This window comes from Lepidochelys kempii, chromosome 7, assembly GCF_965140265.1.
Source record: "Lepidochelys kempii isolate rLepKem1 chromosome 7, rLepKem1.hap2, whole genome shotgun sequence".
Lineage (NCBI taxonomy): Eukaryota > Metazoa > Chordata > Testudines > Cheloniidae > Lepidochelys > Lepidochelys kempii.
Window position 1 is genome coordinate 40,062,395 of NC_133262.1, and position 26,870 is coordinate 40,089,264.

Consider the following 26,870-nt stretch of genomic DNA (forward strand, 5'->3'; position numbering starts at 1 on the left):
ACAAAAGGCATGCGTACAGCTGATTGCAAATACTAATCTGCCCCAGAGGGAATTACTAATTTGTTAAACTATTGTGCTCTCTCAAATGGCATGTGCTCTTAATGCAAAACCTGTGGAGCAAAAGAACATCTGTGGTGTAACATTTCTAATTTCAAAATGGAAGATGGATGTGGCTTCTAGCAAGAGGAGCCATCACACGTTGGCAGGCAGGTACAGATCTATCAGTGTAAATAAAAAATAAATCACACCACTGTAAGCTCATTAGTAGCCCTGGCACCCACAGGGGTTTTAACCTGGAAGGGCTACTCACTTAAATTAAAAATGATCTCCCCCATAAATGAGAGTGTGGACGTTTTACTGTAGAGTGGCATGTGAAATGCTATTCATAGGTGCCCTACAGATGCAATTTATTGCATTTCCTAAAATCTACTGTACAAAGAGGAGGAAATGCCAACTACTATAGTTATGGGCACAGAAGAGGAGGATGGGTATGAACGGAGATGCAACAACAGCAAGTTTCATCTGCTATCTTGGAAAAGCTCAATAATTCAAGCAAAGCTGAAATGTTTAAATATGGAGAACCCCCATCAAGCAGGAAATCATCACAGCCCCAAATACCTCAAAATCAAATTCTGCTACTTAAGCAAGTAAAAGTCAACTTGAAATCCAAGGGATGAATTTTAAATATCAGTTGGGACCAATAAATCAGGTGACTGTTGTTTTTTAAATGGTCTTTAAGGGTCTTTAAAAAGCACAAGCTCTTCTAAACCAAAGCTGTTACTAGGTCAAAAGCTTCCAGGATTTCCAGATGCTGAGCTCAGTTACACCTATGCAGAGAGACCAGTATCTAGCCTAGACAGCTTTTAACAGGGGCTGTGGTTCTGGACAGGGCTGGTAAAGAACAACCCCAGCTATCTCCACTAGTTCGACTTTCAGCTAGAATTTACAATGGGCCAAACTCATCCCTCAATATCACCAAGCAAATTTTCAGTCTTCAGTGGGGTTACACAGATGAATATGAGAGACGAATTATGCAGCATGTGAATTTGCTTTCTAAAGGCCAATTTTACCACTGGATGTGCACATGCAGCCCTCACTGAACTCCCCCGAAGGCAAAGCTCTGCCCTGGCTGTCCTAGCTGGAAGCAGGTTTAAAACACGTGAACAGATTCTCTCTTCACAGAATCACAGAGTTGGAAGGGACCTCAGGAGGTCATCTAGTTCAACCCCCTGCTTAAAGCAGGACTAATCCCCAATTTTTGCCCCCGATCCCTAAATGGCCCCCTCGAGGATTGAACTCACAATCTAGGTTTAGCAGGCCAATGCTCAAACCACTGAGCTATCCCTCCCCCGCAAAGGTACGTTTGCCTCCCTGTCAGGGAATTGAACCCCTGTCTCCTGCGTGACAGGTGGGGATACTAACCACTATACTAACGAGGAATTTGCTAAATCGTGCCCTACAAATTGTGCTCCTCTTCCTTTGATTAGGCAGCACTAAAGGGAACTGCTTGCATCTCCTCAACCAGCATAGAGCACTTCCCCCCGCCCCCAGCATGGGGATGTTTGGGAAGGTATCACAGCCAGAGCTGCTGTGGCTCCAGCTATTCCCAAAAGGTGGAGGGTCTCTTGGGGGTCATTGCCAACTGACGTAGGTTAGTTTAAGCCCCAGGCTATGCTAACCTAGTCAGGGGCTTTAACTGAGGTGGAGCCAGTAAGCCACAACAGTTTTCCCCTTCACCCTACCTCTATGCCAAGCGGGCCCTGGCTACAGCACAAGGCATAGCCAGTTTATTTTTGAATGACAGCGGTACTTAGTTAGCAGAACACATAAATATGTTTTTGTCCCGGTATATCATTTTCATATTATTGGTCTAAATACAAATATTAAAAGCCTGAACCATCAACATTTAAAGGGAATTTTCTTTGCAATTCTGCATCAGCCACAATCCCATGTTCGGCCTCTCTCTATATAGTCCATCAATCTTCTCAGCAATCAGACTGACATCCAGTAGTCAGTGTTAAAGTTTCAGCACTCAAAAGCCATTACCACTATTCTGTGAGATACCACAGCATTTCTTACTACTTTAGAATAAGAAATATCTCACAAGCTGCTGTGCAGTGAGTGCTGGTAAAGGGTAATATTTTAATGTCACCCTCTGTAGATAACACAGACATCATAGCAGTATCTCAGAAATCCACTCCCTCTTTGCATTTTCTGCGATCATGAAATGGGGTTGTGTGTTGAGATAATTCATGCTTTTACATCATAATATACAATCTATCTTTTATTATTTAAAGAAAGGGCATTCCCTTGTCTACCCAAAGGAGGAAATAAAATTGGTCTTGTTTCTTCCTCTTAGGAATCCAGGTCCTTTTCACCTGTTCACTGTTGTGAGATGTATTTACTGTAAAATGTTTGCAATCACAAGTGTATCTTCAATAGCTTCACCACTTAAAATATAAACAAATATCCTCGTCTCCCTCCTTCCTTTGCATTTCAGCTCCCTGCACCTATTACATTAACCATAGTATTCTTGTAGATCACACCTTTATTATATCAATGGACTGTCTGAAAAGTACCTCCACTAGGACAGCCATTGTTCCCAATTGCTCAATCACCTATGCCCTGGTTGCTGAACTTCCCAACCTGAGCGAAGGGCTAGTAAGATGCAGAGTAAATATGAGGGAAAGGAAGGTCTTGTGGTTAAGGCATTGGGCTAGAATTCAATCTGGTTTCAGCTCCCAGCTCTGCCAAAGATTTTCTGTTCACCCTTGGGCAACTCACTTAATCTCTTTGTGCCTTAGTTCCTCTGGAGATGACACTGCTCCCATCTTCTGTCTGTTTGGCTTATTTAGATCGTCAGCTCTTTGGGTCACACACAGACTCACACTACATGTCTACATAGCAGCTTGCACAACAGGGCTCTCTCTGACCTTGGCTGGAGGCTCTAGGCAGTAGAAGCATAATAAATAATAACACTGTACAGCACTGAATGTCTGCTACTTCAGATAACAAGGCACGTACCTGCCACCCACAGGAAATGTAGACATTTTACCCCAACTTCAAGAAATATTAAGTTATGTCTCACTTTGTGTGATCCATTGAAACAGCAGAGCCATGTGCGCCCCTGTAAAGTGCCATATGGCACGATCATATATGCTTAGGACCTGCTGTCGATTTTTCAACGTAGGTATTTTCGAAGTGCTCAGTAGAAGGGAGTAGCAGGTGTTTTGTGGCCACCACATCACTCTGGGAGTGCCAAATATTTAGAGTAACCAATGTAGCAATAAGAAAAGGAGGACTTGTGGCAGCTTAGAGACTAACCAATTTATTTGAGCATGAGCTTTCGTGAGCTACAGCTCACTTCATCGGATACAGACTAACACGGCTGCTACTCTGAAACCTGTCAATGTAGCAATGGAAGCTCCAGCACTGAAGCGGTCTTTGTAGCTCAGGTAGAAAGGTATGTCATTAGGCTTTCGCAGCTCTTTACACTGGTTTTGTATTGCTTCCATTGTAGCGGACTTCAGTGAGATATACAGAATTAAGGTTTGTAAATCTCACAAGAGCAACACTGTAGACAAAATAACCAATACAAAGAAATCCAGTACTCTGCAGAAAAAGCTACTGGCCTGGCCTGTAGGACTAAAGGAATTGAGCAGCGCTCCCACCAGGGAACTTTGATGTATTTCTAATCCATGTGTAGGGTACTCAGATACTAGGAGGATGGATATCACAGAAATCCCTGTAATAATGCTAATTGTCCACATCTTCAGCAAATGGAGCTATGTCAATTTACACCAGGTGAGGCGCTGGCCACCCTGTATATTCACAGGCTCATTCTAAGTAATTTATTTCACCTGACCAAAGGAAAATCAAATAGAAGTATCTTTAAGAGAATCCAAACAATAAACGGGCATGCTGATGTGAGTATTCCTGAGGTTTATATTCCAATCTTGGTACATAACATTTTACGTTCAGAACTCCTAGGGGGAATTCTTACTGCTTCTATTAAAAATGGGTCTAATATTCCTAATATGTAAACTAAAGTCTATAGGAGGCATATACTCAAGGGTGCTGCATGTGCGGAACAAGGCTGTCGATTGGCCTAACTCTGCAATCTTCGTTTTAACAATATTGGCTTCATAGAACCGAACAGAGAGTTACCCAGCAGAAATATAAGTTGTACTTCACCCGCCAAGCCCCCCCAAAATAACCACCACCAACAATGCTTTAGCACCTGAAATGCCATGCTACCTACAGATCGCATGTGCCCCCTCAGAGACCTATTGTCTTGTTTTGTAGCTTGGCTTCCATCTGACATTTTTCTGTTTGCATGTGTTTATTTGTGGGGGAGGGGTTTGGAGTAATTGATTGGGGAGGAACATGATTAACTACAAAGAAATAACATAAGGAAGAAACGGAGTGAAGCGATTCAGACACTAAAATCTTGCTTGCTGGCTTGAAGTTTATTTTTTAAACAAATGTTAAAGTGTCTGAAAGTTTTCTAGAAAGTTCGGTCCAGGTACAAGTTCATTTATGGTACCTTTACTAAAACAATATGCTTTTCCTTGAGGCAGATGTCTGATTTTATTTCATTGAGTTTGACTACATCTTAATATTTTCAGAAAATACTTTTCATTTTGTTTTAACAGTTGGGTTGTTTCTATTTCATGCCCTGGCTTGGTACATTGCATTATACCTTTCCCCCAGCCTTCTTACATGGCCCTGGACGCCAAGCTATCCTCCTGTCACATTTAGGGTATGATACACTCCCACTGACTTCAATGAACTTGGAGTCGGCTCTTATCTAAATAAGACTATGTACACACTGCAATTACGTCGGTATAAATTATTCGCTCAGGGATGTGAATTAGCCACCCCCAAGTGACATAACTTATGCCGACTTAAGTGCCAGTGTGGACAGTGCTATTTGGGTAGTAGAAGCTACCACTGCTCAAAGGGGCTGGATTAATTAAGCCAATGGGAGAGCTCTCTCTTGTTGGCTTAGAGCAGTTCCAGCAGAGAGCTTACAGCAGCGCAGCTACATCGGTGCAGCTGTGCCACTGTAAGCTCTCTAGTGTAGCCATAGGTCCACACTTAAAAGTTAGGTTGACATAGGTTCCTTGGGTCAGGGCTGTGAAAAAACCACACTGCTGAGTGACACAGCTATGCTGACCTAACCCCCAGTGCAGATGCAGCTATGTTGGTAGAATAATGAATTCTTCCATCCACATAGCTACTGTATTCCTACACCAATGAAAAAAAACTCTTCCATCTGTGTAGGCGGCATCTACACTTCAGGACCAAGCCGGCATAGCTACAGAGAAGTAGCTATGCTGATATAGTCTCTGAAGTGTCGACATCCTCTAAGCCACAGTTCCTAGTAAAGGTGGACCTCTGCTACTGAAAGCTAGCGGCAAACAAATGAAACAGATATTGCATTATCTTGATTTAATATTACAATTTAAAGCTGTCCACAATCACCAACCACAATTTGTGAAAAATGCTCGCCAGCACTGCATACAGATCTCTTTAGCTAACAGCTCAGAGATGTCCTTAAATGCTCAGAGCTGCACAGGGGGGGGGGGGGGGGAATCTCAGTAGCTGTTTTAAAACTTCACACAGAGGCAGTTGGAAAGCAGAAACTCTGCATGCATCTCATGAACGTTCTACTTTCCTCCTCTGAATACAGAGATCAATCTTGGACTGAGTGCTAAAGCCTCACCATGAAGAGCTATTCTTTGCTACTACTTCAGGCTGAAACAAAAGACACTTCAGGAGATATAATCATTGCTGCCTAGTTCCTTTTCCTGGGCCCTTACAATGGGCCCCACTTTTTTTTTCACACATCTTTCTCTTTTATTTTCTTCTTCTGTCCCTTTATTCTTTCTTTCTGCCTCATTGAATCCATTAGAGTCTTTATGTAGTCTTCTATTGCAAAATTCATTTTCTGTGTGGGACTACTGACTGAGTCTTAACTGCTGGCAAGCAGAGCTTAACTCCTTCTGATGGGAGGGTAGCTGACTGACGGGCAAAAGGTATGGAGAGCTATTTCTGACCTTTATGTTTTGGCACACACAAGATATGTTGCTAGGAGTTTTCAGGGAGAGCCTAGTGGATATTAGACTCAGAGGAAGGCAGTGCACAGAGTTTAGTTAAATACTTTGCTCCAATCCCTAGCAAATTTGTATCAACTTTTCAATTTTCTTCTTGTTTTGGCTGTTCTGGTCTCTCTTACACAATTATAAATCAGCAGTCACTCCACTGAAGTCAGTGGAGTCAGAGCAGTGTAAAGCTGATGTGAGATCAGAACTGGGTCACTGTAGTTTCAAACCGAAAGCCTTTCTGCACAGCAGGATATTGAGGTCAACAATTTCAAAGACACTAAAATATGGGGCAGAGTAAAGTCACCGCAGTCTGCTACCAACCTTTCTAATGGGACCAATATAGCCCTGCGCCCAACTTAAGAGGATTAATTCCCTTGCAGTAAATTAGAGGCCGGATCATGGCCTTATGCAGATATACATACAGTTGGGGAGAAGTTAAAAGGCACCTTCCTCTCCTTGCACAGCCCACTCCAATCACAGCACCCTAGACAAGGTGCTGACATGATGGAGCTATGGCCCTGACTGGCACATAGAATGAGATCAGCATGCAAATAGGGAGTATGCTGGACAGCATAAAGGAATGTAATAGTGGGCGTTCTCCCATGTGTGCTGGGAAGCTGCATGAGGGCTGTTCCTTAAAAGAACACTAATACAGATCTAGATTCTGCCCAGGGAGATCCATTTCAAGATCTGAACCCTAGGGAATAGCAGGTGGTAATTATGTGAAAGCTAAGCTTTCAGATCCTCCGGTGCTGAATGCCAAGTACAAGAAATCAAAAATGTCACATTTGCCTCTGAAAACAATGTCACTTCTTTGAAAAGGTAAAGCAAAAGGAGAGAGAAAAGAAAATAATTTTTCTTCCCCTAGCACTGTGTCCTCTGTTCTGCTCGTCCAACCTGGATAATCAAATAATTTGACAGGAAGAACAGAAAGATGCCCATAAATCACCTCACACTATCCAGCTGTGCTTGTGAGTGAGGAAGGGGAGAGGTTATGGAGAGGACTGGAAGGAATTTGTTGAATTCTGTAGCTAAGGATGGTTTTATACTCTGCCAATGCTGGGTCTGACAGCTTAAATATTGCCTTTTAAAGTTGACAGGTACGGATAGACTGCTCGTCTAAATTCATGGATTTCCCTTGACAAGAAAATAAAACTTTAACCAGATCTAGTGGAGTTTCAACTTCATTTGTCGAATGATCTGTGAGTCTTTAAAGGTTTGGAGTTTAATTTATTAGGATAAGCACTTGAAAGCTCAGATGCTCATCAAGTATGTATCTTAACTATCTAGGTCTGTTGGGTCTGTTACCCTGGACTGAAAATCTACCTAGGACCAGATCATACTAATCAGTGGGACTTCTTGAGGCGAAAGACATTATTCAGCCTGAGTAAAAGTGCAATGATCTGGCTGCTAGAAAGTGTGAATTTCACCGAGTCTGACCTGAAACCATTAATCCGAATAAACCCACTTAAGGGATTCATGAATCTTTACCCTTATCTGAGCTTCATGTTGTGACAAACCCCCCAAATCAGGTGCCATTAGGAAGTTTTATTGTCTCAAACCAAGTTTGCTAACCCCAGTCAAGCAGAACACAACAAGCTTCAGTCACAGCCATTAATCTGAGGAGCTGCATTGAATGTCACAGGTTTAGATATTTATGCATATAGAAAGCAGCAGGGAAAGTCTGCACTTTAAGGAAAAAATGCCAAATTCTGCCCTCACTTTCAACCCAGTAACCAATGTTGTTACTGTAGGTAAAAGTGTAACATAGTTCCTTTAGGGGACAAGGAAGTCTTTTGCCCTGTTAAGGTTTCTATACCTTTTTCAGTAATGCCATGGTAGGAAGTAGAATACAAGAATGACTAATAAAGGTCAAAAATAAACAATTCAGCAGTTCTCCTGTCCTTAAGTTTTTGTGTGGTAAGTGCACTGCAGAGTAAGCCTCTAAGGGATCTTATTAAAATGAGTTGCAAACAATTATGTTAACCAAGCAGGATCCTTTTTAGAACTGTAATGCAAAACAGGAAGGTAATGATAATTAGGGAAAATGTGTTATAAATATTTAATGAGAAGATATTTATGTAATAATTATTTATTCTATTATTCCATGTTTTGACTCATGGGACTTTCTTAATCAATCCACTCACACATTCTATGGTAATGTGAAGATCTTATTTATCCAGTTGTTAGCTGGCTCCCATCACTAAGTATCTGAGTGCATCAATTGTATACAGTAACACCAGAGAATCTCACAGGAAGCATTATGTTTCACCAGTGTTGATGATGAAGGTTTTTCTTGTAGACATTTGCTGTCTGCTGAAGAGGTGGTTTTCCCTGCCCTTTCTTGGGATAGCATAACATTTCTGTTTTTATTTAGTTTAGTCCCTCAGAGTCAGACCCGCTGAGTTTTGTAATCTACCACCGCTTGCTTCTATTTGTTATGGCGGATGATCACACCACTACATGGATTAAGGTAGTGTTTAACGTCAGGTAACTCAAAACAAGCGGTGGGAGAACCGCAAAAGGTTCTCAGGTTAAGTACAGTCTGGATAAGCAGCTAAATGTTCAGATGGTTATTCAAACCACTCCAATATCTAAAATAGGGCTGATGAACTCATAGGAACTAGCTCTTTTGAGAGATTTCTGTACCTTCCAGCTGGTCCCTGAAATTCCATAAGAGGTTTTCACAAAGTGCTGTACTTTGCCAGTTCCAGTCCTGGTCAGAACCTAGAGGTACAGGGGAACTGCAAACCAAAGAAGGATAGCTTTCCATTTGGGTTTGACTCAAGTTTTGGACAAAGGAATGGGAGAGGTGGTATTTTATTTTATTTGAATCATTGAATCCATCCAAACTCATGGGTCATAATCCCGGTGGTTATGTGTCTAATCCTCACCATCTAAACAGAGTCCTTTTATCCAAGCCTACTGCTCCTTGTTGTACTAGATTCACTTTTAAATAGTCCTTTTCCTCCTGGTCTGTTAATGCTTTTCAAATATTAGGACAGGGTATTATACATAAGAATGCAAAGCTGGAGGGGTATCTCAGTGTTCTACAGTTCAGGCTTGAAACACCACGAATGCCTGGAACCAGATTAATTTTTGCAGCACTGCTTCAGCCCTTTCTCATTACAAGCTCACATATAGCGTAGAGAAGAGGGGCTCTTTATAGGGCATTAAAAACAGTGGCATATTTTAGAAGACGATGGGTATGTCCAAATGTCTTCGCCCAAATCTTCTCACTTCCCGCGTGGTTATGCAGCAGACTGCACACTAGCTGACTATTGCTTCCCCAGCCCTGAATGGGTGTATCTCAGCGATGCTGTATGATGAATAAGCACTCTAGCAATGCAATATATTATTAGTAATATGTCTTATTAATGGTAAGGTTCCTTGAAGTTTCTCCAGCTGCATTCACAGAATCCTGTATGTTAGGAATAGGAAGCATTATTCTAATAATCAACTCCTTGCTGAAAGCAGGAAGGATACAGCCTTGTTCTCACAAATGGTATGTCTACACTTAAAATGCTACAGCAGCACAGCTGTAGTGCTTCAGTGTAGACACTACTTACATCAATGGGCTCTCTGATCACTGTACATAATCCATCTCCCCGAGAGTCAAAAGCTAGGTTGACAGAAGAATTCTGCCATCGATCTAGTGCTGTCTACACCAGGGGTTAGGTCAGTATAGTTACGTCTCTCAGGGGTGTGGATTTTTCACACCTCTGTGAGATGTACCTTTACCAATGTAACTGCCTAGTTTAGACCAGCCCGAAGAGATTAAGTTAGGACTCAAGTGAGAAACGTGGTTCGTTCACATCTCTCTACATAGCAAAATTTGCAGATGACAAAACTTATTTAGGATAGTTAGGACCAGAAAGGAGACAAACAGAGACATGACAAAAGTACATAAAATATTGAATGCTGTAAAAAAGATAGATTGGAAGCTTCGGATCTCCTTCCCTCATAGAACAAGAGCAAGGAACCGTCCAATTAAATGAAAAGATGGGAAACTCAAAACTGATTAAAGTGGATATTTTTTTCTCATAACATGTAACTAGACTGTGGAAATCACTGCCACAGGAAGCCATTGAGGCCAAGAACTTAGCAAGATTCAAAAAGGAATTTATAGGGATAACAAGAATATCCAGGATTATCATCATTAATGAAAACAAACATTTTGGAAAAAATGCTACACCAATCTCTAACTACTAGAGACCAGAGTAAAACCTAATTTGGAAGGCAGATTACCCCACATTTGCCTACTGCCGGTTCTTACAATGTGATATATGCCATCATGTGCCAGCAATGCCCCTCTGCCATGTACATTGGTCAAACTGGACAGTCTCTACGTAAAAGAATAAATGGACACAAATCAGATGTCAAGAATTATAACATTCATAAACCAGTCGGAGAACACTTCAATCTCTCTGGTCACGCGATCACAGACATGAAGGTCGCTATCTTAAAACAAAAAAACTTCAAATCCAGACTCCAGCGAGAAACTGCTGAATTGGAATTCATTTGCAAATTGGATACTATTAATTTAGGCTTAAATAGAGACTTGGAGTGGCTAAGTCATTATGCAAGGTAGCCTGTTTCCTCTTGTTTTTTCCTACCCCCCCCCCCCCAGATGTTCTGGTTTAACCTGGATTTTAACTTGAAGAGTGGTCAGTTTGGATGAGCTATTACCAGCAGGAGAGTGAGTTTGTGTGTGTATGGGGGTGGGGGGGATGTGAGAACCTGGATTTGTGCAGGAAATAGCCCAGCTTGATTGTCATGCACATTGTGTAAAGAGTTGTCACTTTGGATGGGCTATCACCAACAGGAGAGTGAATTTGTGTGGGGGGGTGGAGGGTGAGAAAACCTGGATTTGTGCTGGAAATCACTTTAGATAAGCTATTACCAGCAGGACAGTGGGGTGGGAATAGGTATTGTTTCATATTCTCTGTGTATATATAAAGCCTGCTGCAGTTTCCACGATATGCATCTGAGGAAGTGAGCTGTAGCTCACGAAAGCTTATGCTCTAATAAATTGGTTAGTCTCTAAGGTGCCACAAGTCCTCCTTTTCTTTTTGCGAATACAGACTAACACGGCTGTTACTCTGAAAACTTTCATCAGAAACATCTGGTGGTAGACACTGTTGAATGGAGATTACTGGACTAGATGGATCTCAGATTTGACCCAGTGTGGCAATTCCTATGTTTCTGTGTCTCGTTATATTGCCACCTTTAGCTCCTTTTGATCTTGCTCCATTCACTGCATTATTAGTCTGTAAAGTATGTAAGCAAGTAGTCAAATAACAGCAAGCTGATCTAAAGGTAAATTATCAATAAGCCAGATCCTCAGTGAGAGTAAAGAGACATAGCTCCATTGATGTCAATTTTAGCTGGTTGAAAAGTTTTGAACAAGTTTTCCCATTAAAACTGTAGTTTCATCAAAATAGAAATGTGTGGGAATGTTGCTATTTTAATGAAATTTTGAGTGGAAAAAAGTCAAGATGTTTAGTTTCAAGAAAGTTGAAAATGTTTCATTTCAAATTTATCATTTTGACTTTTATAATGCAATATTAACATAAATATTTTAATATCTTTATATTACAGCTGTCCAGAAGATGACAATTCCTTTTTGTGACAACTTTCAAGGTTTCAGAATTGGTTTTCATTCCATGTGGAACACAACCAAAACCTTTTGAACATTTTCATGAAACAGAATTATGTAAAAACATGACTTTTTGAATCCAAAAGGTAGGTTTTCACCCTCTCACCCCTTCTCTCTTTCGCTCCACAGCCAGAGAGTCCATCCTGAACCTCAAAAATCCTCCTGTTGAAAACTTGGTTGAAACTGATACATCTCCCTGAGACATTTCAATTCTGATGAAGCAGCATATTTCATCAAAAATGTTCCAACCAGATCTAATTCATAAATATTAAATATATTAATATAATATAAACATCAAAAAGTTTCAATGGTCCCAAACTGAAATTTTTTTGAATTTTTATCTTGTGGGAAATTTTGAAATTTCAGCATTTTTGTTGTTCTAATTTAGAAAGATCTTTCCCCCCTACCCCAAAATGTTGGCATTTTATCACAGAATGGAAATTCCAATTCCCAGCCAGCTCTGCTGTCAGGGAAGCTACACTGATCTACACCAGCTGAGACTCAGGCCCATAATGTAGTTATCTAATATTTAGTAAATATGGTGGTAGGGAAGCAACTGGTGTTTTATTTGGGGGCGGGAGTGGCAGTATGAAAGAATTGTACATTCTGAAGCTATACCTAAGATGTACTTTTAAAAAAAATACAAGTCTTGTTTTGCTTTAGAGATGACTGTTATTAGTGACAGAACTTGGAAGTATCCTAAATTTTCCCAGCACATATAGATAAAAATGAGCATACACTATGTGTAAGCCCATGTCAATGACTAAAAATGGAAGATCTTTGAAAGAAACTTAAAACACCATTATAATAGGAATAAAAACTGCAGCATACCCAGAAACCACTCTGTCATCCCTAATCATAATGAAGTGCTGACAGCAACACAGTATTGTGGTGTACCAACTTGGCCAACCAGTCAGTGGAGGCAGTGAGAAGACATGCATTCCCACAGTCCTCTGTTAGAAGAAAGAACAATCATTCTCAGAGGGCTGAAATCCTTCAGCCACCCCAGAAAGGGTAGTTCCTCTTACAGAACAAAAATGCATCACTCGCCTAGAGAAGACACTGGAAAAGAGTCTCCGGTGAAGGGCCTAATTATTAATCAGAACTAAGGTATGATACTGAAAACTTGTGAGGTGAAATACTTCCATTCCGAGTAAGAGCAGCAGCAATGGAGGGAAAGGGGCAGTGCTGAATGTGAGCTACATCCCACAGATATTCTGCCCGTATAGGCTCCTACATTGGCAGTCTCCTACAGTGCCTTACTGCCCATTTCACAGGTAGCAGTGAGCACCACAAACTACAGCAAATGCACTCGGGTACAGAGGATCTGAACCCACCCTACAGCCACCAGAAAATACCTGCCTGTGGCAGCGATGTATCAGCCTGACAGTAGATATGCCCCTAAACCTAGCGCTCCTGAGGAAATTATAGTTTTAACCTGCTGCTGCATATATGGAAAGAGTCCCCAAAACACAGTCCATTGTTATCATAACAGAGCAACAAAAGACACTGTTTTACCATAAAGCAAGAGCTGGACTTTTGATATTATTCATTAAATTTTCATATGTGTCTACATATGCAGCTGCCTAGTTGTTTGTTAACTATTTGAGCACAAAAATGCTGTACATAACCGAAGTGTTATGAGTCTGTAATGAGCCTTTGCCTCCTAATTCCCAGAGAATTCCAGCTTCAACTTTTTTTGGTTTCAGGCTGAGATTTCTAAAGCCATATAGGGGATTTGGATGCTCAATTCCCATCAAGCCCCTCTTTCCCCCCACACTCAATATCTTTGTAATGGCTTGGCTATTTGCTTAATTAACAGGTTACCAAAACATTTCAACTGAATAGAAAAGAAATGACTTTCCATCGGGCTGTCATCAAAATGGCCCTCCCACAGCCACCCTCATGCTGAACACGCTTATCAAAATGTCACCTAAATAAAACAATTCCTTCCTTCTGCATATTAGCATCTCTTCTTCCTTTATAACTGCGTTCTGGTATGCGCCATGGTATTAAAACAGCTTTCTTGTCTATCAGCTAGACTAATCATTTTCACAGGTTAAGTCAGAGATCCATTTCTGGAGAAATAGAGGAAGCTAAAGGAACATGCCCTAGTACGTGTATGAAAAACAATAGAAAGCAGAGATGTAAAAGACCTGCTGTCTGAGGTCACCCAAGCCTTCTGCCTGCCAGTCCATGCCTGTTCCCTATAGTATAATCGAAAGTGTTTTGCATAGTCACACAAAGTAACTCCCCATTGATAGGGCTTTCACCCCCTCCCTATGGACTGATTGCTCTGCAACCTAATAGATCTGATTATCAGGACATTTTTCCTGACAGTCAACAAACTTTGCTCAATTTCATCCCATTCATTGTGGCCCCCTAAACCATTCCTGTACCTCTTGGTGTACATGCTTCAAATACACGTGGACATTTATTGCTTCATTCCTCCCTCCGCCATCCCACCCCCACCACCACCTCTCCACACTTTTAGTTCTTATCTTCTCTCCAAAACCAGGCCTTCCAGACCCTTTATAGTTTTGTCTTCTTTCTATGAATCCTCTCCTGTTCCTCAATATCTTTCTGTTACTGAAGTACTCCATGCACTATTCCATGTGCAACCTCACCAGTGCCAGATGGCTTCCCTAGTCTGTGAAGCGATGTCTCTGTTGCATATTTAGCAGAGACTTGTTCTGGCTTATAAGGCACAATATGGTATTGCAAGTTCTCATCTAATTGGTTACCCATCATCACCCTTCGGTCTTTTCCAGTAAGACTGCTTTCAACATTTCTTCCTCCCACTTGATATCTCTCTTGGGCATTGTTATTTCCAGAGGTGTTAGTTTTCACTTTTCCAGATGAATTCAATTTTGTTATATGCTGCCTATGTTTCTAAATTCTGTTGGTGTCTTTGTTTTATTTCCCTGTCATCACTGATGCTTGCAACACCTTCCAATTTAAGACCAAATTCACGTCTTGGATGCTGTGTGCCCATCTCCCTGTTAAAATTCACCCAAGCCTTGCAACTGAGCTTCAGAATTTGGCATTGGTCTCATCTGTAAATTTAACATAGCAAAGGTCTATATAGTCCGATATGGTGTGTTCAGGAGAAAACATAGCTTGCACTTTCTCACCCAAAACAGAACTGGCAAAATGCAAGGGGCCTCATTCTCCATTGCCTGCATCTCGTATAGACATTTACACCAGTGCAAGGTGGATATAAAATGCTCCCTGAAACAGGGTCGGTCACCTCCTGAGTGCCCCATCCTGGCCTAGGGTGGCTCTATGGCACTCTGCCTCCATTTCCTCTTCACTCACACTCCTCAGTAACTTCCACAAAGGCGTGTGTCCAATAACACCCCCTTTCTTGGGGTTTGGTCTATTAACATAACATAATCTCAGTCTCATGCTGGGCAGAGCCCCTCCACTCTGAGATCCATCTTCCTATTCTCCCAGCACTTCCGAGCCTGGAGTTTGGCCTTCTTTGCCTTCTCCTCAGGCCTCCTCCCCATTGGTGTCTTCACCTTGCTGACTCAGGGACCAGCAGGAGCCGTTTTACTCTCTGCAATATTTACATCTGGCAGCAACCATCTGTAGCATCTCCTCTCTCCAGGTCGCTTCCTTATGTACTGCAGGCTTGATTGGGTCACCTGACCCACTGGTCACATGACCTTCATTCTCCTCACCTATATTTGTCACAGGTAGACTGAGACCCCTCTCTCCTTATGGGGCCAGCTCCCCGTGACACTACTGTTCTGATTTGGTAGCATTTTACACCCACTTTGCACAGGTGTAAATGACATCACACAGCTCAGGGTAAGAGAGAATCAAGCCCCACACATTTACAGGTTTCCTTTTTGGAGTAGGAAAGTCTTCTCATTTTCCTCCTCTTCAAGCTAAGTACTTAGTTTTCACATGTATTCTGAGACTACAAGTCCTGTAGTGCCCCAGAGGACACAGAGCATTTTCAGTCTTACCTTTCCAGTTGACTTTGTTCCTTTCCAAATGCAAAAGTAGCAGATAGTCCAAGCAGCGAGGAGACATAATGCCAATTCCCAGCGGAGATTCCCAATATGTTCAATTCCATCGGATATGGCTAACACCCTGCGTCTACAAAAAATTGTGATAGTGAAATGCTAGAATATTAGCAAAACTACAAACAAAATAATTATACAGCATTTGGGTCAAAGGAAGGCTGCTTTAATTGGACACAGAAGTGGCAACTGCCTACAGAGAATACACCATGCTGAGAAAGAAGGGCTTAGAAGTAGTAAGTGCAATGTGATTCCTACTTCTCACTGCTGCTGTTATTATTATATGTATTACAGTAGCACCAAGAGGCCCCAACCGAGACAAAGCTCCATTGTGTCAGGCACTGTACAAACATAGCAACAGAGAGCTTCTGCCCATAACAGCTTCCAATCTAAATAGTCATTTCAGACAAAGGGTGGGAGAAAGGCAGTCTAGTTTTCCACATTTGTAGATGGGTAACTGAAAGAAAGCGAGTGGCTCGCTCCAGTTCACACAGGAAATCCGTGGCACAGCCACAAATAGAATCCAAGTCTCCTGAATCTCAGTGCACTACTTTAGCCAAGGACCAAGCTCCCCAACTTTAGAATTATTTTCTTGTCTTGGGCAGGCAGCTGCCATTTTTATGTGCTCTCATTTTTAGTAGGCAACAATAATGGAATCACAAATCATGCCAATTCTGTTTGCCAACCCCCTCCTACCCTGTAAATAAAACATAACACTCTGTGATACAGTGAATAAAGAGGTTACGAGTAGGAACAAGAATTTCTTTCTGCACAAGTGATCCATTTCATGAATCCCTTTAAGGGATTTCATCTCCTTTTAAAATTAAGAGAGCATCTATGGGGAATTAAAAGACTTTTCTAAAGGAAACTGAATTTACCAGAGCAGTGAAGGCTGACTCTGTCAGGGTCTGAAGTCAGCAGTTGAGGTTGATTTAAAATGGCATTTTGTATTAATTACATATCCAGAGATACCAAAGTGCTTAGCGAACTCTAAACTGCTTCTAGCAAGTAATTAGCCATGTGCCCAATGGCATACTGCAGAATAATTACTCTCTACCACTTAGGTCCCTTTTCACCCTTTTATTAAGCTTCCATCAATTCTGGTCACAGAAACAACATGGGGTTCTGCAGCTCAGCATATGTGATGTAAAACTGGAGTGATACAAGAGTATCAGGCCCAGGGAGACCAATCCTTATTCACATTAAATCTGCCAAGTGGGAAAGAATGGACTAGTTCATTTTTCCTTCTTTGTATACCTTTCATCTGCTGCCTTAAAACTTCTACGCATTTATTGAACAAAGCTTCCTTGGGGATCTGCACTCAATGTTATCTGCAATCTTAGAGATATTCACTAACCTACCTCTCAGTGGCACCGCGAAGATTAATTAATTTAAAGTTCATAAGTACTCATTTCCTGTGTTAAAGACACTAGATTCAATGTATCATTATTAATTTTTTCTACTATCTGTCTATGCGTAATGCCGACAGGTCCTGGTCGTCAGCAGCTGAGATCGAAGCTGGGACCTCTGGAGCTTAGTGAATGAGTCTCTAATGCATGAGCTAAAAGTCACACGGCTCTTAGCTAAGGCTGGAGCAGACTCAGCAATTGCTAGCTGGGCTAAGTGCCATCTAGAGGGGGACAGAGTGCCACACCAAGCCTGCATGGGTTACATATGTGCACTCAGATAACTTTGGATATGCTTCCCTAAAGCCAAATATTTTACATTATATAACGTTATTCCTTTTTTTAAAAAATCTACATTAAAAACCTTCACTCTGCTCCCTGGTGCATTCAACCCAGTACTGAATGAGGCAGAGGTCTTGGGGGAGGGAAACCTGTGATCATGTAATTAAGGACTGTATCATAATGCATATGAACAAACAGGGTGAATTAAGGTTGTACAGACAAATAAATAATGTTTAACAGTTTTATTTTTAATATAATTTCCTATTTTTAAAGGAAAAAAGTATAAAAAAAAGAAAAAAAAGACTTTTTGTACAACTAATGACTTCTGCATCATGAGCAGGGTTTGAACCCTGACCATTCACCACCATTGCTCGGACTGCTACAATTTTAACTGAAGGACTAAGTACATTAGCTGACAGCAGGAGAAGGCCGTTATCCCAGAGAGATGACTCACTTATGTCATGCACTGCCTCCAAGTGGTGGTTGGGGAAAGCCTGACCCAGCCCTCTCTCTTTTCCCCCCAAAATAGACAGGCTCCTTCCCCATGTGGTACCTCTGCCCCCCCTTCCCACTGCCACCCTTGGTAGGAGACAAGATGTTGGAGCCATGTACTGGGTCAGGTGCTCTGGTTGTGAAGACAAAAGCCTGTCCAAGCTCTCACCCATCCCACCCCTCACGCTGTTGCAACAGCTGCTTCTGCAGCTTGCACGTGTTCCAGGTTCAGTGTTATACTGCTGTTACTGCTGCGGCTGCTTTGATGGAGGCATGGACCTAGCTTCTTAGAATGCTCCTGTTTAGGTATCTTGGTGCACGAACCAAATTTTCCTCAGAAACCCAAGAGAGAGAAGGGAAATGGTCATTTTTAACCATTTTTTAATTCAGCGAAGCCTTTAATTCAGCTAAACCTGGATGGAGTCTTATGGGTCAAAGAAAAGTAACTTTGCCAGGGCTTTCTTCCTGCTGAATTTCAAAGTCCTGCTGAAAACAAAGGAGATGTTAGAGCTTCTCAAAAAATTGCAAGAATCTTTCATAATGGGAAGTGTTAGCAGGGGTGAAAGTAATATTAAATATTATTCTTACCAGCATGGAGGCCAAAGGGGCGGGGCCTCGGGTGGAAGGGGCAGGGTTGGGGAGGGGGTCAGCCTGGGGCTTCGGCAGCAATTTAAAAAGGTCCGGGGCTCTGGCCACTGCCACTGTAGCAGGAGCCAGAAGCCCCGGGCCCTTTTAAATCACTGGACCCGGTGCAGCTGCCCTCACCCCCCACCCCAGTCAGTGGCCCGGGAGGCCGTGGGGAGAAAAAGTGGCAATGACGTTAAAGCGCTGCATTGCTGTCCCTTGTGCCTTCCCGGTGGCCCTCCCCCGTACTGGTCCACTTTCACCCCTGAGTGTTAGGCTACCAAAACAGGGGTCACTACCAGCTCACTTTCTCTCTCAAACAAAGCAGTACTCGATGAAGGATGTGTTTCAGTTGAAGAGGGAAGGATGAAGTTAAGAGCAAGAACAGAGGAAAGGTTTTGAATTTATCAGCACACTGGAACTGAAAATGAGGCCAGTGCTCCCTGGCTCCAGAGCAAAGTCTATGTGCTGATTAAAGGCCCATTTAAAGTATCCAGTTCTCAACTGCATAGGAACAGCTGTGGTGCATGTTGCATTAGGTTCAGTATGACTTCCAGCCTTGTCTCCTAATCCTCCTCTAAAAAAAACCAAAAACAACAACCCAGAAGTGTGACCTTAAAAATCAATGCACCATTTTACAGGTAGGCAAGTGGAAGATGGGTATAACATGATAACAATTGCCCAAGCAATGATCAAACATCTGCTGCCTCCTGGCATATTTCATGCTATGAATAAACATGCAGAAAATCATACTAAAAGGGAATATAGCCTTGTGATCAAGGAGGCTTCTGTTGCCATTGTGGGGTTTCACATAATATATAAGAGACCTAAAAAAGTTGTGCAAATGAGGGGGGAAGCCTCCAAAGTATATTTGACATATTCCTTTTCCTGGAAAAGGGATAGGCCACAGTGATACTAAACATTCTTAACTTGGCTCATTGCCTTCATCCAGAGCGCCCTCATATCAACAATCCCTATCCCTCCAGCTAGACTACTGTTTTCCCAGGGTTGAGGAGGAAGTAGCTCTGACACATCCAGCTGGTAATATCAATCAAACGTTCCTCCAGAACAGACACTGAATTTCCAGTGCCCCAAGGGCAAGCACACTTACACAGCACACTGACACTGCTCTGCCACGTGCTTAAAAATGATCTAGCCAAGGAGCCTACTCTGCATTATACACTGAACAACATGGGAGATGGGTTAGTTCCTTGAGAAATGGTGTGTTATGACACATAGTTGTACCTCACCCACAACATTCTGGTTATGACTGGAATTCACTGCAGGACAATTCCAGAGCCCCAGATTTGCTTGGACCAGCCTTGGATGAAACAAAGAATCATCTGTGTCATCATGCTACTGCAAGGACTCTTCCTCCACATCTATCGCAATTATCCTTATGTATCATTTGGGTTGTGGCAGAACCTAGGGACAGTCATAGACCAGACCCCCACTCTGTTAGGCACTGTACAAACATGTAACAAAAGGCATTTACAAGCTAACTGATCTCAAGCTTTCCTTTCTCACAACTGTCAAGGTTCCTCCCCCACTCTGAACTCTAGGGTACAGATGTGGGGACCTGCATGAAAAACCTCCTAAGCTTATCTTTACCAGCTTAGGTCAAAACTTCCCCAAGGTACAAAATATTCCACCCGTTGTCCTTGGACTGGCCGCTACCACCACCAAACTAATACTGGTTACTGGGGAAGAGCTGTTTGGACGCGTCCTTCCCCCCAAAATACTTCCCAAAACCTTGCACCCCACTTCCTGGACAAGGTTTGGTAAAAAGCCTCACCAATTTGCCTAGGTGACTACAGACCCAGACCCTTGGATCTCAAGAACAATGAACAATCCTCCCAATACTTGCACCCCCCCTTTCCCTGGGAAATGTTGGATAAAAAGCCTCACCAATTTGCATAGGTGACCACAGACCCAAACCCTTGGATCTGAGAACAACGAAAAAGCATTCAGTTTCTTACAAGAAGACTTTTAATAAAAATAGAAGTAAATAGAAAAAGAAATCCCCCCTATAAAATCAGGATGGTAGATATCTTACAGGGTAATTAGATTAAAAAACATAGAGAACCCCTCTAGGCAAAACCTTAAGTTACAAAAAAGATACACAGACAAGAATAGTCATTCTATTCAGCACAGCTCTTTTCTCAGCCATTTAAAGAAATCATAATCTAACACATACCTAGCTAGATTACTTACTAAACGTTCTAAGATTCCATTCCTGGTCTATCCCCGGCAAAGACCAGCATATAGACAGACACACAGACCCTTTGTTTCTCTCCCTCCTCCCAGCTTTTGAAAGTATCTTGTCTCCTCATTGGTCATTTTGGTCAGGTGCCAGCGAGGTTACCTTTAGTTTCTTAACCCTTTACAGGTGAGAGGAGCTTTCCCCTGGCCAGGAGGGATTTCAAAGGGGTTTACCCTTCCCTTTATATTTATGACAACAACTTTTCAAAATTTAGTAAAAGCATTATTGAAAAATAAATTTGAAAGGACTCAACAGCCTGGGCTTGATCTTGCTGTGGTTGCACGTGTCCATGCTCATTGTAGTCAGTTGGAGACCTATGGACCAATTTCAAACATGATGTGGGAGAAAACCACAACTGGAACCACTAGAGTTGCTATCTCTGACTCTAAGTCTGAATTTGGCATTATTAGGTGAGTTTAATCCTACAAATTTTGCTTTTTTGAGTTTTTTTCAAAACAGAAAATCCAGATCTCAAATTTATCATAGATTCATAGATTCATAGATATTTAGGTCAGAAGGGACCATTATGATCATCTAGTCTGACCTCCTGCACAATGCAGGCCACAGAATTTCACCCACCACTCCTAAAAAAGACCTCACACCTATATCTGTGCTATTGAAGTCCTCAAATTGTAGTTTGAAGACCTCAAGGAGCAGAGAATCCTCCAGCAAGTGACCCGTGCCCCATGCTACAGAGGAAGGCGATCAAAGCAATTCCTCAAAATTAAATTGTTCTTTAGCTCTGAAGCTTTTTTTTTTTTAGCATCTTTTTAAATTAATGATACCTATTCTGTATTTCCATGGCCAGACATTCACATGCTAGAAGGTGATTTCTTATTGCACACAAAATCCCTGGTCATGAAATGCAGAGGCGATGCTAGCCCCTTGGGGGCACTAAGCAGGAATGTCCCCTTATCCCTCAGCCACACCCTAAAAATACTAATTGCATTGTTTCCACAAACCAAAAGATATACCAACCCAACACATATTAATACACTTGCTAACAAGTCCACATTAAAACAGATGAACAGTATTTTGGGGGCATTATTAAATTGGGAGCCACTTCAGCAGCTTTGCTGTGCTTATGCCTAGCATCACCACTGGTGAAATAACTGCTGCACTGAGGGAAGGATTTTCAAAAGTAGCTAGTTTTGGGCCCTCAACCTGACACACTTTAAAGGGGTTGTTTTCAGAGGGTAGGTGCTCAGCACGTTCTGAATATTGCGTCCCTGTAAGGTGTCTCAATTTGAGCCCCCCAAAACTGAGGCCTCTAAAAATCACTTAATCACTATCAGGCATTTGCAAAGAAGAGTGTGGAGAATATTTACGGCACCAGTGTGATTAGCCATGCTGCTCCCATTTTAAAAAGACACATGGTGCCAATCAATTTGAGTTACTAGCATTTAAATGAGTATTCAAAGCTTTTCCAGTTACATCAAAATCTTTGCTTTGTCTGTTCCTTGTTTAAACAAAACAAAGATTTTTTTCCCTTAGGAAGCCACGAGCAACAAGCACAGAACATATAATTAAGCCACGAAGTACAATGTATGCAAAGAATACATGGGAGAAAGACAGAGAAAGCCTCGCACAAGGTCTAGCCACGATTCTCTCACCCGGCACAACACAGCTTCCCCTAGTTCCAGTTCCTTAGCTCTCCTGCTGAGACTCTGGCTTAAATAATGACAGCAAAGCACAGCTTTCAAAAGAAGGAAGCATTCAGGATTGAAAACTGTCCTGGTAAAATTTCAATTCAGTCTAGCTGCCACCTTTGGCTAGATCTGCTCATATTCTTGTATTTTGCAGTTTACATCACTAAAAAAAGAGGAAGTATTTTATGTCCCATAAAAATACGTATTGGCTCGATTCTCCACTGCATCTAAGCGGAGATTGTGCAGTGAACAGGGGGGCTGCCACAGTTCCTTTATTATTAATTATTAGTAGTATTAATCATCTGTGTTAACATAGCACCTAGGAGCTCCAGTCATGGACCAGGACCCCATTGTTCTAAACACTGTGACAAAGAACAAAAAGAAAGTCCCTGCGGCCTGTCCCAAGTTTCCGACCCCAGTGTGAGTTAAAACTGCAGCGGATCCTGCGTAAATCCTCTGGGACCTTATGTAGCCAACAGAGAATCAGGCATGATGGGATCTAACTCTGCCACATCCCCTCGTCTCCTCTGAAATATCCCCTCAACTCCTCTTTCCTCCCCAACATGCTGCTTGGGTTCTTATTTGAGTGGAGGGGTGAGGCTGCAGTAGAAGAGATTGGAGTAGGTTGACTGAGCCAGCACTGTGCCAGGAAAGGTTCCCCCTAAACAGGGGAGATTCACTAGGCATTTTAAGTTCACTTTGCTCCATGCAAGTAAGAGCAGGTTACTAACTTACATGCTAGTCATTCCAATTGACTGGCACCAGGCATACACCATGTACAAAGTAAAGTTGGGGGACCAGAGAATCCGGCCAGTAAGTGCTATAGAATAACACTATGAACTCTTTGCTGGATTCTGGTACTTGAAGCTGATGTTACTTTGGCCTCATGGTATCCACACACTCAACGTTTGAATCTGCCACACGTAGCCCCATTTAAAGTACCTATGTTCTCAAATAGTCCCCTTGTGTCTGTGGAGTAATATACTACTCAGTGTAAGGCTTGAAGACTGACTCAGAGACACAGAGGTTTAATACACAGGGACCTGGAACACAATAGGGGTAGAATCACCTACAGAAGTACGTACAGCCCTATCTAAACTCAACTTGGGTTTCATCCAGTACAGTCTCCCTAAACAGCACAGCCTCCTTATTTTGTGGTCCATGTCAGGACCTTGAAAATCCATAGCAAGGCATGGCCAGACCAGTTCTCAGAAAAAAAAAACAACATCCCACCATTCACTCCAACCAAGTCAACCAGGCTAGAACTCTGCCCGCAATTACAAGGTACAAACACAGCTAGAGAGAGCCTGGCTTTGATCCCAGCATGCAAAACCCTGTAGCCAAGGATAAAAACTATAATAGTGGAGGACATACTGATTCACTGTTATCCATTTGAAAGTTGTAGGTGCAGTGTAACAGAGTAAAGCAAGATAGTCTGTTTCAGTGCATTGTGTTATAATGGAGCAGCAAGAAATGTTGGGAAATTGAACCTGGTGATGCAGTATGGCTATTGCAACTTCTCAAATTCCTATCTAACCATCTTTGCTATTTTTCTCTATATACTCTCTTGCCTTTGATGTTTATTATCTTTCGTGAAATTAAACAACCAGTGAGATACAGGAGATACCCATGAGAAACACATAACAGTTTTGTGATGACCCCTTTAGACAGTAATTATACAATCTGATTTCATTTTACACAAGCACAATGCAAACAACTGTTACACAACACTCAGAGCCCGATTCTCAGCTGGTGTAAAACATCACTGATCAATTGACTTCTGTGGCGCTGCTCTACTTAATCCTCACTGAAGTTCTGTCTCTCAGTGTAAGACATTGTAAATCACAAAGCTGACAGTTATAATTTGAGTTCATGTCACATGGTCATGGATTACATTAAGATTTAATTGTGCTTTTAATTATGTAACCTACTGAAAGCTTTGCCTGGCTGCAAGGTACCTTGGGTGACTGCATTAAGGAAATAATAGCCCTAAAACTAATAAACATTCCCTTAGCATGTAGCCATCCTAAAAGGCCTCAAAGCTACATTCACATAGAACCACTGAAAAGTAGACACCCATGCAGTGGAGGGCAGCAGCTCACTGGCACAACATAATAACCGAGAAAACATTCAGCCAAAGACACTGGGGGAAAACCCTGACCTTACAAAGAACAGTACCCCAGGATCCTTACGGGTGGATTTTCAAGAGTACTCAGCACTGGCCTAACTCTGCTCTCAATGAAGTCAATGGGAGTTTTATCACTTACCCCAATGGGAGCAAAATTAATCTAACACTGTGCATGTCTGAAAATCCCATTCTGTATGTCACAGCAAGAAGAAAGGACCTCAGATTGTGAGCTACTGGTAGTAACGCGGCAGGGCTCATCTGTTTTCAGTCTGATTCAGTCTGGCAGAGGTGGCTCATTAACACCATCCTGAATATAAGGGGAAATGCTGGGAACAGGTGAAGCTCTCCGGACTGAAGGAACTCAGGTCTGAGACAGAGGGGCTCTACAGAAGGAACCATAGGAACAGCCCAGCTTGCGGAGAAGGCTTGGGATTGTGTCCTCAGGAAGAGGGTGAGAGTGATCTTGTGTAGTCTGCACAGACTGTGGCTGGAGCAGGTTGGGAGTACCACTTGATCACAATGCATGAAATTCAATGATGGTGAAGGCTTAGGAGTGCGACTCAGGAGATTTTGGCTGGAATTGGTAAATTCAATAGGCCTCTCCTGATTGGAATTTGACCCAGAATCAAAATAGTCAGGGTGGACTCGGATCCTGTGATTTGCACCCAAACACACAAATCCAGAAATGTGAAGGTGTGGGGTTTGTTCTCTGCCCACCTCTAGTTATGTGTGTGTAACTTGGCTAAATTACAATAAAGAGGGAAGACTTTATTTTCTTTTTAGTGTATGCAAGGTGTAAACCCCAAATAAGTAGAGGAATTGTCCAGGCACATGACTAAGAATAATGGGATCAAATGAAGACAAGGTAAATTTAGAACGAATATTAGAACAAATGTTGAACTCCCTTATGCTGCAGGTTAACAACATCACAAGAGGAATGTTGGCTGACCTGACACTGGCATATTTAAAACTAGGCTGGGCAAATTAACATAATTTGCATTACAGTAGCACAAAAAGGCTCCATCTAGGTCTAGGCAACATTGTGCTAAGCACTGTACTGGCATCTAGTAAAAGGCTACGGCAGCTCCCAAGACCTTATATTATTAGCTTGTCAAGATGTAATGTATGGGAGAAACAAGTGATGAGGGGTAGGGTGGGAGAAGGAGGCTAGGGAACATGTTTCTAGCAGAGGAAAATGTCCAAGAGGGACCATTCTTGTGTTGGGAAAGGAATGTAGATAGCCCAAGATCTCTCTCCCATCGCTAACTTCTATAAAGTCCCTGTGACTACCGGTTATCTCTGTTTGTGCACCTTTTCAGTTATCATGCTTTCACACCTGTGCAATAGCAAAGCTCTGGAAGATAAAACGCCTGAAGGAGGGAAGGCATTTATACATTTACTGAAAATGTATTTAGGGTTTTTGTGTGTGTGGTTTGTTTGTTTGTCTTTTTTTTTTTTTTTTGAGGGGTTGGGGGTGGAAGCTACCTTACATTTAGTAAATCAGCAAAGAAAACCACAAAGAGAAAAAAGAACGTTCCAGTGCTAGAACTGACAGAGATGGGAGGATAGGTGATTATGTGCTAACCTCCACTTTTCACAGCTGAAAAATAACCTCTTCATCCCAATTTGAGCACTGTGATTTTGAAAGATGGATAATGTGTTTACTTCAGCTTCCAGGAGTGCACTTCTTCAGGGCACTACATTTCTCAGGAACACTGCATTTTCCTGGGAAAGGGATTCTTCAGTAAAGCTTTCTAATGTGCAGGAGATGGAACTTGAATAGCAGGAGATGGAACTGCTGCCAACATATTGTGGAAAGGAATGTCCCAGGCCACTTATTGCATTATTTCATGGTTTGGAAAAGCTGAGAAACAGATTCAATCTATTTGGGAAAACCCCTTAGTGTCTACTCACTGCTTTAGAATAGTTTACAAGGTGCTTTTCCTTTACAAGTAATTGGGGCAGGAGGCTTCTTGGGTTCACTTACTTATCCATATCTCTTCACCCAAGAACACAGCAAGAATTTTATATTCATTCACAGCCAAGTTCTCCAGAGCCCAGCCCAGCTCACTGCTCTGGGAGTCGAGGTTAAAGAAAATCTACCCACCAGGCCTGTCACAGAGTTGTTGCCTGAAGGGCACTCCCTCAGGGCATAAGGTGGCCATGCTTTGGTTTCCTCCCATGGGGTGCATCCCCTTGATCTTCTCCTCATGCCTCGGTGTT

At 42.2% G+C, this 26,870-nt stretch overlaps 1 protein-coding gene across 9 annotated transcripts in view; it reads right to left on the reverse strand.

Moving 5' to 3' along the window:
• Positions 1-26,870, reverse strand: part of SLC6A11 (solute carrier family 6 member 11) — a 279,091-nt gene that overhangs the window by 125,453 nt on the left and 126,768 nt on the right. For all 9 annotated transcript variants that reach the window (XM_073352322.1, XM_073352324.1, XM_073352321.1 and 6 more), the window contains one exon: positions 15,747-15,879. In XM_073352322.1, coding sequence (XP_073208423.1) covers positions 15,747-15,879 — 133 coding nt within the window. The remainder of the gene's footprint in view (positions 1-15,746; positions 15,880-26,870) is intronic.